General features: G+C 38.0%; 1 protein-coding gene across 6 annotated transcripts in view; it reads left to right on the top strand.

Moving 5' to 3' along the window:
* Nucleotides 1–502: 502 nt before the first annotated feature.
* LOC136876346 (secernin-2) overlaps nucleotides 503–12,314 on the top strand; it is a 56,830-nt gene continuing 45,018 nt past the window's right edge. For 2 of the 6 annotated variants that reach the window (XM_067150207.2, XM_067150204.2), the window contains exons 1-2: nucleotides 503–584; nucleotides 9,059–9,225. In XM_067150207.2, coding sequence (XP_067006308.2) covers nucleotides 9,122–9,225 — 104 coding nt within the window. In that variant the 5' untranslated portion in view covers nucleotides 503–584; nucleotides 9,059–9,121. Of the gene's footprint in view, nucleotides 585–650; nucleotides 1,000–9,058; nucleotides 9,226–12,314 lie in introns of those variants that run through there. The other 4 variants (XM_067150208.2, XM_067150205.2, XM_067150209.2 and 1 more) reach the window with 2 other exon arrangements.

The following is a 12,314-nucleotide window of genomic DNA, read 5'->3' as shown; positions in this document are numbered from 1 at the left end:
CAGCCCTAATGAAAATGCTGGGACTGTAGGTCGATTAAGAGCACGGTCGCTTCTTTCCCAGTCCTAGTGTAGTCCTATCCCAATGACGCCAAAATACGACGTCTGAGTCGGTGCGACGTAAATTAAATATGAAGAATAAAAAATCATCCAGCTATACTTATAAAACCAACAACAAAATATTATGTCAATAGAAGTTAGATGAATGTTATTATGGATACCCGACTTTTGTTGCAAGTTACATTCTACGACCGTTCACTGCCCTAGCAATTATTTACGAAACGCGTGCGTGAAGATGCTACCAACGCATACTACAGCCAAGCAGTTATAAGGCAGATGTTGCGGTATATGGAATTATTGACCATGATGTTCAGGCCCATAAAATTATTTGACCACATCACAACGGTAGCGCACAACCAGTTACTTTCCGCGTGTAATTTTAGTGTGTTGCTGTGTTCTTCAGTTCACCAACGCTGTTGGCAACCTTGTATGCACTGAAGTTCCAGCCGTCAGGAGAAAATCAATCTTGGTGCATTTTTAAGGCTTTCATTCGGGTCGTCTCTAGGTGTCTCAGACCAAAGATTTGAGTAGGTGTAACCCTGTCATTATCAAGTACATAGTTTTATTATTCCTCAGTGGTACAGGTACCAGATTCTGCATGCTTGGTTTCATAGATGATTGGAATGTATAACCTGCCACATCAGAATCCGTAGAACCATGAGGAAAAAATAAATAAAAATGAGCAGATGTATAAAGAAACTTCCAATTATACACAAATGAATGAACATTTGTTAATTTTATCTTGTATATGTAATAAAGGCAGGTAATCTGTTTATTGAATACCCTGGTGAAAACAGAAAACACCGATCAGCTGATGCAGTATGGTTATGGAACGGTCTGTCAGCTGTCACTTCCCACTCACTGAATATAAAGATCTAACATCTATTTAATACTGCAAGGGATGACTGTCGGACATTATCTGATATTGGCCTTTTCTAGAGTGTATGTTCACTTCACTTAGTCATACAGTTTTGTTTTTTCAGATTATATGATTACTTCACTTACCAATACAATTGTTTTTCAGATTGGCTACTACACTTTATAAATACATGTTTCTCAAGTTGCCAATGGTTTGTCTCGTTTGATTTGAAATATGAATTGAACAGACTGAGGCTGTATGTGTTGTTAATATAGTTCTTGGCAAAACATACTACTGTACAATTACATTTCCCACTAATTTTCCTTGTCTTGGCAGTCATTAAAGCAACTTGGTTCTCCCTACTGTAGGATGTAAGCAGTACTGAGAATATGCAAAGATTTAAAATGAGGACAGTATTGGCACTTAATGTCCTAGGTTAATTTATGGGATGCTATGTAATGGAGGTTACACAAATTTTTTTTTAGGATTTTGTTGTTTCATGATCTGTGTTTATATCTGAACATTATCCTGCCTGCAGCTTATCTGGGCATTTGCTTAATATGCCTGCCTATAGCCGTAAATGTTGGATAGCAACCTTCTTTGGCCAGTATTAGACCAAGTTCATCAGTGTCTGAACAAGCAGATATAAAGTTATTTCATGCATTCAGTAGATAAACTTAGACTATGATACCTGCCAAGACTGCTAATGGATGAAACATTCCTTATTACTATCCAATAATGTTTAAGTAAGGACAGTAATAACAGTTAGAAAGAATGATAAAGAGGTCTGTGATATTGTACCAGTCAAATCTTGCCCGAATTCCATGATGGTATGCTAGTAATAGCCATCTAATTTATTAATACACCGTATTGTGTTGCCAGTCTCTCTCTTACTTTTTTAAAGATATTCTTGAATATATTATAAGTTTGCATTCCTCAGCAAAGTCATCAAAATACTAGCAAAGTCAGTACAGTATGACTGAACTGTTGTCATCCTGTGAGCTCTTTATAATTTGTTCATTATTTGTTTCCTCTATTTATATTTTATTTTTTGTTAAGGACATGATAATACTGATTATACTTAGTAATGTATTATAATGCCAACTGATTTTTTTTTTTTTTTTTTGCTATTGGCTTTATGTCACACTGACACATATAGGTCTTATGCCAACGATGGGGCAGGAAAGGTCTAGGACTGGGAAGGAAGCGGCTGCGGCCTTAATTAAGGTACAGCCCCAGCATTTTCCTGGTGTGAAAATAGGACACAATGGAAAACCATTTCCAGGGCTGCCGACAGTGGGATTCGAACCCACTATCTGACCATTTTTATTGGTATTATAACCCACTATCTCCCGAATACTGGATACTAGCTGCACTTAAGCGATTGCAGCTATCGAACTTGGTAATGCCAACTGAAAACATCTGGATTCGTTTGAATACCAGTAGGTAGGTATTTTATGTGGGTTGTTAGTGAGTTTTTTTCTAAAATTTCACGTTTCCTGACTCAATTTCAAGGTGGCAACCATTTTATATTTTTGCTGAAGATCCCAAAAAATATTGCAAATTATCTTTATGGTTTACTTTATAGTAAACCATACTTTATAATATACCTACTAAACATAACAATGGTTCATACGTGAGGTTTTCTGACATGCTATAATATATTGCATGGCCCTGCAAAATGCATAACTCAGGTTCAACTATATTTTAGTGGAGCTGGAGTGCACCAGAACTTTGTTCTGGGACTGCTCTTTACATATGGAGCAGTGTTCCTGCACTGCAATTTATTATATTATTCTTTAAATTTAAAATATGATTTTACCTCTTACCTTTAGTAAATACGATATGCCAACTGTGATAGAGCACTCCTTTCCTACTTAATTTATTACTACACTACTGATCATCATCATCATCTGCTTACTGCTTGTGAAATTAGTGAGCTAACCTGAGAACTACTTCAAGACAAGCCATCCAGAAATGCCAGTTGTTTGTTTTAAAAATTTAGTCATTTTCTGACTTGGCTGATAGAGTGTGATGTTTCATTGCCATGTGAATCAAAGTAATTCATTTCATGCCCTTCATATCTCTCTGTAGAAAACCAGTTCCACATCAAAGAGTTGAATCAGTTCTTTCATGTGTCAAATATCATAGGGAAGTGATTAAAACACCTAGTGGGGTGGTGTAGAGAATTTTGAATTCTAACATTTGTCATATATTCATCTCTTATGCTGTTGATACTGCAGGTTTAGAGCAGGTCTAAAGCAAAAACAGGTCTACCATGGTGATAGGGATACTGGAAGTCAAAGATACGTTGATAATCAGGTTGCAGTATGTGTGTTGGGTATTCAGCCCGAAGGCTGGTTTGATCCTCCACAGTTCTGCCAACAGCTGTCATAAATAGCCTAGGCGTCACTGAAGAGGCATACTAGGGAAATGAGGAGTGAGGTAATTTCCCAGAAGTTGCTATCACATATCCGACTGCCAAGCCCACTGAAATGCATGCACCAACCGACCCTATGAGTGATATTTTCACACCATTCATAACAGGGACTGGCTGCATAAGGAATGGTATTACTAGCATCGCTCATACCTCGGTCACCTTCATATTGTCAAAGCCAAGGATGAGACTGAGACAGGACAATGAAAGTAACAAGTTTATTCTAGCCCATACCAGAAGACATAGTGCACTGTAAACACTACATCTTGCCAGCAAAGGCATCAGGTTGCAGTATGAATAGTAAAATGAGTTCATGAGTCAGACTAGGTACAAGATGTGGCAGCACAAACTACTGTATTCATAATTTACTTCAGACACTATCAACACAATACTATATGACATCACTCCTTTATGCTATTGAATGCTGTAGTTCTTTGAATTGCAAATGAGCAGAATAGAATGGAACAGTAGCTCTTCACGTTACAGTACAGCAGTATGCTCCATATGCTCATTTAAGTTCTCTGAAATAGTTGAAAAGTAACCCAGAGAATTTAAACTTTTTAACATTAATGCATGACTGTGGGATGGTAATTTTGCCCTTTGTTTTCAACTAATCATCCTCTATTGAAATCCATACAGTAGTGAACAGCAACAAAACATAAGTAATGAAAATAAAACAAATAAGTGACAAATAAAATCAAATATAGAAAGCCAACAACAAGAATAGGAACTGCAAGAAAAAGTATAATTAAAGAAAGAAAAGACTAAGATAAACTTGAAAACTCAGAAGAACAAGAACAAAGTTTGCTTCTTCATGCAGTGTCATCTTCATATAGATGGACTCTCTCCTCATAAATCTCAGTTCTACATTCCTTCAGTCTCAGCTCCCATCAAGGTTTTTAATTAATTTTATTTGACAAACACCAGATGTGTTACCAGATATCTCAGCTGTAGATTGCCCATGAGAGATCTGGTAGAATCTATCATATGGTAGAATAAAATTGTCAAAATTGACCTGGAGGCTGCTTAGAGGAGGTCAGATTAAAATGCCTGCATATGATTGCTGAGGCCATATTACTGTTATTATTAACATTTTATTTGAACTCGCATAATAACATTTGAAAATGAAAAATCTTTAAAAATTAATTCAAAATTTAAATCAGGATATTGAAGAGGTGATTCGTAGTTTTAATGTGTCTTTAATATCCTAGTATAAGAACATTGTCCATAGTCTTTGGTATATAAAAGTGAAATGTCTTGTTTAAAATTTAAAAATTTTAATGCCGTGGAGTGTGGAACAATGAAAAAATGTCAACGAAATACTGGACGGCATCTGCAGTGCCACTAACTCACTAACATTGACACAGAATATTACGTATGGATTCATTGTAAAAAATGTATGATTTGAAGGAAATTGCCAAGGAGCATCAGTTCATCAGCATTGGCACAGAATACTTAGTGTTTGATTGTGGGATTGCAACCAGTTAAATGTATTAAAAATTTTAAATTTTAGAATTAAACTTAAAATGTTAAGGAGTATTGGACACTGAAAGCAGCAGCCAAGGATACTTCTCTCAACAAGCCTGAAGATCTGGCAAGAATGATCCCTTTGATGAGTAAGCAGCATGATGGTGCGTTTCACATGATTTTCTTAATTACAGTATTTTTATTATACATTTATTTTGCTAGCTGGCCCCATGGTGTAAGGAGTAGCATGCCTGCCTCTTTTTTCGATTTCTGGCCAGGTCAGGGATTTTTACCTAGATCTGAAGGCTGGTTCAAGGTCCACTCAGTCTACATGATTACAATTGAGGAGCTATCTGACGGTGAAGTAGCAGCCCCGGTCTAGAAAGCCAAGATTAAAGGCCGAGAGAATTTGTTGTACTGACTACACGCACCTCGTAATCTGCAGGCCTTTGGGCTGAGCAGCAATCACTTTGTAGGCAAATGCCCTTCGGGGCTGTTGCGCCATGGGATTTGGTTTTTGATTTATTTTGCTGCCTCGGTGGATCAGTAGTAGAGTAGCCAACTTGTAATTCCAAATTTGTGGGTTCGATCCCGGCCTTGATATTTGATTTTTGAAGGACAGTCAAAGTCTTGGAACACCGTGACATTGTTATTGGCATGTTGATGATCTCTAGTTGCGCATTCACTGTCACCCTACTAAATTAAATTAACTTGGCCACAGTGTCCATTCCAGTAGAATTCTACTTTCATTGCTAGATAGCAGCACAATTGGAATGTCAAAATTGATAGACAGGCCACCTAGAGGGTACAACTTGAAAAGGTCTGCACCATGATAGCAGAGGCCAGACAATGTTTATTATTTTATATATATATAATTTAAGTTTGTCCCTCTAAGGAGCATATTGTCTTCTTGTTCTCCTTATCTTCCCAAAACTTGTTTGCTTTTTCTATATATATATACCATAGGGTCTGATGACATCTATGTTAGGCCCCTTTAAACAACAAGCATTATCAGCTCTTTCTATAGGCCTGTTGTCTTCCTTATGTCCGCCATGTAGTTGTCGGCAGGTTAACATTGACTTTTGTGAGATCCTTTTCCAGTATCTGTTAGCCAGTGAACTTTAGTTTGTGGATGATGAGAAAGATTTTCTTGGTCAATCACAAGTTGTCCTATTTTTTTGCTGTAGGCCTATGTCCATAAAATTGTCTAAGTGTTTTTCTTGCAACTGAGGTGAATTGTTCAGACTTTAAATTTCTTCCAAGCTTTTGTGCATCCACACACCATAATGGACCACGAGTTTGAATATTTACCTCAGTATCTGCCATTCCATTTGCTCACTTTCTCTGATATTAATAGTTAATGGTGAAACCTCAGTCATGTAGAGTGCTTCTGGAAGGATGACTGTTTGGTAGTGACAGAGTTTGGCTTAGGTGGAGAGTGATTTCTTGTTGTAGATATTCCAAGCAATTGTGAAAGATCTATCTAATTTTTCTGTGTGGGTTTTATTGGGTACTCTTTCATTTCCATTGTTTGTGATAATTTTGCCTAAGTATTTGAATGAAGTGTTTAACTTGTGTGATGTTGCCATGTTTGTTTGCAAGTGAACCCAGGTTTGGATTCTTGGTGTTAATGTACTGTGTTTTCTCATACCAAATTTGGAAGCCGGTTTTGAAGGCAATCTCATGAAGCTTGCGATGACATATCTGGCTTCCTTGGAAGTCCGGGTAATTAGTGCTAGATTTTCAGCGAAGGTGAGACATTTTAGGTTGATCTGCTTACCTTTCATCCCCATATTTATTCTCGGTATTTCTTTCTTGTATGTTTTTATGATCTTCTCTAGTACCTGATTGAACAGGAGTGGGAGAACCCATCGCATTGTCTTACTTCTGTTCTAATTTGAAAACTTTGGAGAGTTTGCCCATGAATTTCACTTTAGATGTTGTGTCTATCAAAGTCTTGGATTACCACAGTTGTTATATTGTCTACATCGTATTCACATAATACATTGGTATGGTCAGTCAGGTCAAATGCCTTTTTGAAGTCTTTGAAAGTAACCACTGTGTGGTTTAACTGGCGGTGCTGAAGTATCATCTGGAGGTTCCATATCTGTTCAGGACAGAATGTGTTCAAATCATGAGAGGTTCCATGTCATAATTGTTATTTTGGTATGGGTTATGTAGCGTGTTTCTAAGCTTGCGTTCCGGAGATGGAGGGTTCAAACCCCACTGTCAGTAGCCCTGAAGATGTTTTTCTATGGTTTCCCATTTTCACACTAGGCAAATGCTGGAGTTGTATTTTAATTAAGACCAGTCTTAGCCCCTCCCAATCTCTGCATCACTGAAAACCTACATGCATTAGAGTGACATGAGAAACAGTTAAAAGAAAGAAATATACTCTGAGGAAGGGATGACAGGTGAATTAATTTGAGTTGAAATTTTGAAATATATTTATCTACAATTTGAAAAATACGAATATATTAAGTATATTAAGTGAAATGAAATGTCATATGGCTTTTAGTGCCGGGATATCCTAAAATGGGTTCGGATCGCCAGGTGCAGGTCTTTCTATTTGACGCCCGTAGGCGACCTGTGTGTCGTGATGAGGATGAAATGATGATGAAGACAACACATACTATCCGCACACTTTATCTTGGTGCATTTACATCCTAGTGCTGAATCGGTCGACCTCGGCGATCTTCGAGATTCATACTGGCAACCTCTGAAACACAAACTATGAATCGCTTAAGCATCGTTGTGCGACCTGGTACTGTTGTTGTTTACACATGAAAGTCAAAGTATAAAATTCATGCTAGGAACAAGATTCGCATCGAGAGATATGTTTTATAATGTTATATAATGTGTATGTGACATAGTTGTTGGCTTAAGATGATAACGGTTTAGAAATTTCATATCGATCGATCATCTTCTCGATTCAATTCAGATTTCATTTTCATTCAGTTGGCAGCACCAGGCAGCACTATCGATACCGGGACAGCTCCCTCCTTACTCCTCACCCCGTACACAAATGCATCAAGATAAGGTGTGCGGACAGTACACCCAGCTCCTGTGCCATTGGAATTAACCAATTAAGGTTAAAATCCCCAACCCGGCTGGCAATCGAACCCGGGACCCTCTGAAACGAAGACCAGTACGCTGACCGTTCAGCCAGCGAGTCGGACAGTATATTAAGTAACAAGTGAGGAATTGCCATACTGAAATTCATCTGACCATTGTTGTACATCATTGAAAAAGTTCGCAGCTATAGAATAATTCAGCTTTATCAAGGAGGGACGATAATTTGCTCGTTTGATTGACCAGTTTCAGTTGTGTCTGCTTGGAATGGCAATAATAATGGAGTTTATATTTAAAATATCTTCCAGATACCTAAATAATCTGAATACAGTATACTTCATTCATGATTTTGTAGCTTGAACGTATGAGTTGGTTGACACAAAGTCTTTCATTGGCACAATGGATTGCTGGTCTATGTTATTTGTAATAGAGTCATATACCATAAGCACTTGTTTGTTCCTTTCCATTACAGTACTGATTTTTGTAATTGAGAAGTAATACCATAACAGTAAATAATATACCTGAGAAACATAAATTGACTTTAATAGTGGAAAGTCAGTGTCTAGGAAGAAGTCATATTATTGTTGTTCACATTTTTATCAGAAATTCCAGGACCGAGCTAAATAGCTGCAGTCGCTTAAGTGCGGGTATCCAGTATTCAGGAGATAGTGGGTTTGAACCCCACTGTTGGCAGTCCTGAAGATGGTTTTCCATCTTTTCCCATTTTTACACCAGGCAAATGCTGGGACTGTACTTCAATTAAGACCACGGCTGCTTCCTTCCCACTCCTAGCCCTTTCCTATCCCATAAGACCTATCTGTGTCGGTGTGACGTAAAGCCCCTAGCAAAAAATAATCATGATATCAATAATCATGTAAAAACACTAGCTTGCTTGCTACACAGGCCGGCCCTGCGGTGCAGGGGTAGCATGCCTGCCTCTTTACCCGGAGGCCCCAGGTTCGATTCCTGGCCAGGTCAGGAATTATTACGTGGATCTGAGGGCTGGTTCGAGGTCCACTCAGTCTACATGATTACAACCAAGGAGCTATCTGACGGTGATATGGCGGTCCTGGTGTAGAAAGCCAAGAATGTGGTGGTGGTGTTGAGGGAGTGCATATATTTTTGATCACTGTTTAAAGGCACTTATGCGTACCTTGTCTTTACAGCAGCTAAGATGATGGGACTTATCTCATGTGATACTTTCGTGGTTCTTCCTCCTCTGACTGCCCATGGTGGAGTCATCTTTGGAAAGAACTCAGATCGGCCTAATGGAGAGGTACAAGAGCTCATCTATCAGCCTCCTCAGGAACATGAAGCTGGCACTAATCTTCAGGTACAGTGAATTAAATTATAGTGTTTTAAATTATATAACATGTGAGAATATTACATAATGTGTGACCGAGCTTGATAGCTGCAGTCGCTTAAGTGCGGCCAGTATCCAGTATTACAAACCATTATTCTCGTCATTATTCCTTATTGAAAATAGCTAATCGCAAAGTTTACACAAGTAGTAATTTTAATACCACCTATTCAGTACAATTTATTCCACTATTGTGTGATCAAATACACATAGAAATTACCAGAATTTTAAAGGTACATGTTTCGCCCACTATTTATTGGGCATCATCAGCCTCGTTCAATCTTAAAACACACTGGTCTGAGGAATCTTAACAAATTACATAAAACGTATTGATGAACACATGGTATTGATACTGTGGTTGCATAATGATTACAGCACAAAAAATATTGAATAACATAAGTACATATACTAAAATCACTTTGAAAAATTAAAACATTCATCTAAAAGTAATTGTGTCACATTGCATTTAAAAAAATAATCCATGTCTGACACTGAAATGGATCTTTTTGATTAAAAGCTTGAACAATATATTTCATGCCTGGGGAACAGATTATCAAAACCAAGGTTTCACAGGATAAGAATAGTACAATTAAAAGATACAGTATTTGATGAAGTTGAAGTCTAATATTTAAAATTAGAATGAAAATACGTAGTCGAATTGGAGGCGGTATAGATTAAGTCATCTTGAAATTAAGCCTTGAGCAGACCCCTTGGTGCTATTCGACAGGTGTAGGCTATGTGTCAGCACCGGGTTTCACCCTCTCCTTTCCTTGTGTCATATATCATGTCATTCATTTCATCGCAATAACTCCTCTGATGAGGTTGATGTCAGGAAGGGCAGTCATGAAAACCCGCCACGGCAGATTCCTCTCACCTCACCTCATACCCGACCCCGTAGAGAAACGGGACAAGGATTGGACAAATAACAAACAAACAACTGGCTGTTGCCCTCTGCTTTGATAGTGTATAAATAGAATCACCGACACCTGCCTCCATGGTGATAGTAAGTTGACATACATAAATTAAAAGTTCCTCTTCTAATTTAATAATTTCATTTAATACTTACGACACCCAGCTGTTCTGTTGAATGAGGATGCCCTCCACTGGTCTGCGTGCTCTTGTTGGATGATTTATTTACTAATCCTTTTTGGATATCGTATCTTCAAACCTATTCATTCACAGTTCTTCCCATTAAAAGTCTTTTCATCATCATTAAATTTACTTCCTTATGGGGCAGGTTATTTCCATGAACACTTACAGGTTTTTTTGCAGTAATCATGCAAATATTTTACTATTCTGTAAACAGTAAGACAGAAACCATAAAAATACTTATTGTGGGCTATCTACTGAAGATATAGATTACAGATGTTACTTTTTTCAGAATCTAATTAAGATAAAATTACTTCCACATATATTTTTTTCTATCTGCAATCATTTGGAAATGCCAGAACTTTCAGAGTCAAGGTCAAGTGTTTTTGGCTGTATTATTCTGCTATATCTCTTACTACCAAGCAGCCCAAAGCTTAGCATTCGTGAGATAAATAGGTTCGAACCCCACCATTGGCTGTTCTGAGAATGGTTTCCTGTTTTTTCTCATTTTCACTTCCAGGTAAATGTCAAGACAGTTCCTATTCGCAGGACACAGCCGATTCCTTTCACCTCATTACCCAGTTTCATTCACCATCATTCATTTCATCTTAATTAGCTTCATTAGTGATTCTTCCAAGAAACGTAGTATTCATCACTGTTGAGGGAAGGAAGAAGTCCCAAGTAAATAGTCATCATCAATGCCGGACGAATCACTAAACCGATGACATACTTTTTTTTTTGTTAGTGATTTAACTTCACACTAACACATCAAAGGTTTTTGGCAATGCAAGTATGGAAAAGAGCTAGGAATGGGAAGTAGCGGCCATGGCCTTAATTAAGGTATAGCCCCAGAATTGCCTGGTATGAAAATGGGAAACTTCAGAAAACCACTTTCTGCTGAAATGTGCTCACTACTGTCCCACAAAGGTTTTATTCCTCCCAAAAATGCTGATTTCTGGAGTTTTCCACACATTATTTCATAAGTGTCCTTTTAACCATAAAAAGAAGTGTGCAATTCTCCTGCAGCTGTTTCAAGGCCACTTTGCAAAAGGTAAGCATTGTGGGTAATCCAGATTTCACTATGTGTAAATAAAGTAATCCTACAAGAGCCCTGGTTTCTTCAGTATTATAATTCAGAAAATTCATTCAAACCAGTATAGTGGCGAGAAGCCCCCGAAGTACGGTATCTATAACAGCCCTCAACCGAGAATAATTAGCTCTCGTTGTGCGTAAGTGAATATTCATATCAACCACTATTTTATCCAGCGCATTGTCTGGAAAGTAAAGAGCCCATGATCGATATACTGTCTTTGCTGCATTTTTTGCAACATGTTTGACTCCTGGTGGATGAATTACCATGTTTCTTCTCTTTCTGCCTCTGTTGGGCCGAGGAGGATGAATATTCCACAGAGTAATGTTGTCATGTTCAACATACTGAGGAGGCAGGTTCGACTGGCCAATCAGGAACTACTTTGTCACCATAAATATCACATGTGCTGTTGTGGTCACTGTTAGTGGGTTGCTCGACAATGGAGAACTCAGAATCTTCAATCTTGCCTTCAGTTTCGATAACTACTTCATCATCCTACTTCTCTAACAACCAATTACTAATCACGGAATCTCTATTCATGATTTGTAATGTTATAACAATAAGGAAATTGGAAAAAGTGTTATAACGTCAGTGGTCGTGGTTAAACGACTCGCTCACTTGTACTGCACTGCATTCAGTTAGAAGGTCTGGCTGCCAATGAAGGTCATGCTGCACCTAAAACGTTCTTGGCCTCACTCATAACATCCCAACAGGCAGCCAAATCATGATTCACAGACAGACTGAATCTTTGTGGTTTCCCTTGTGTAAGGGCACCTATTCATAGAAGATTTCTCTCTCTCTCTCATAAGTACCATCATAGAATGTAAATATAAACCTGTTATAGTGGGATGCCTCCATCAGTATCACTATACCTAGCAGACTT

This window comes from Anabrus simplex, chromosome 6 (assembly GCF_040414725.1).
Source record: "Anabrus simplex isolate iqAnaSimp1 chromosome 6, ASM4041472v1, whole genome shotgun sequence".
Classification (NCBI taxonomy): Eukaryota; Metazoa; Arthropoda; class Insecta; order Orthoptera; family Tettigoniidae; genus Anabrus; species Anabrus simplex.
Note: the sequence above shows the minus strand (reverse complement) of the source record. Positions and strands in the feature narration are given on the sequence as shown.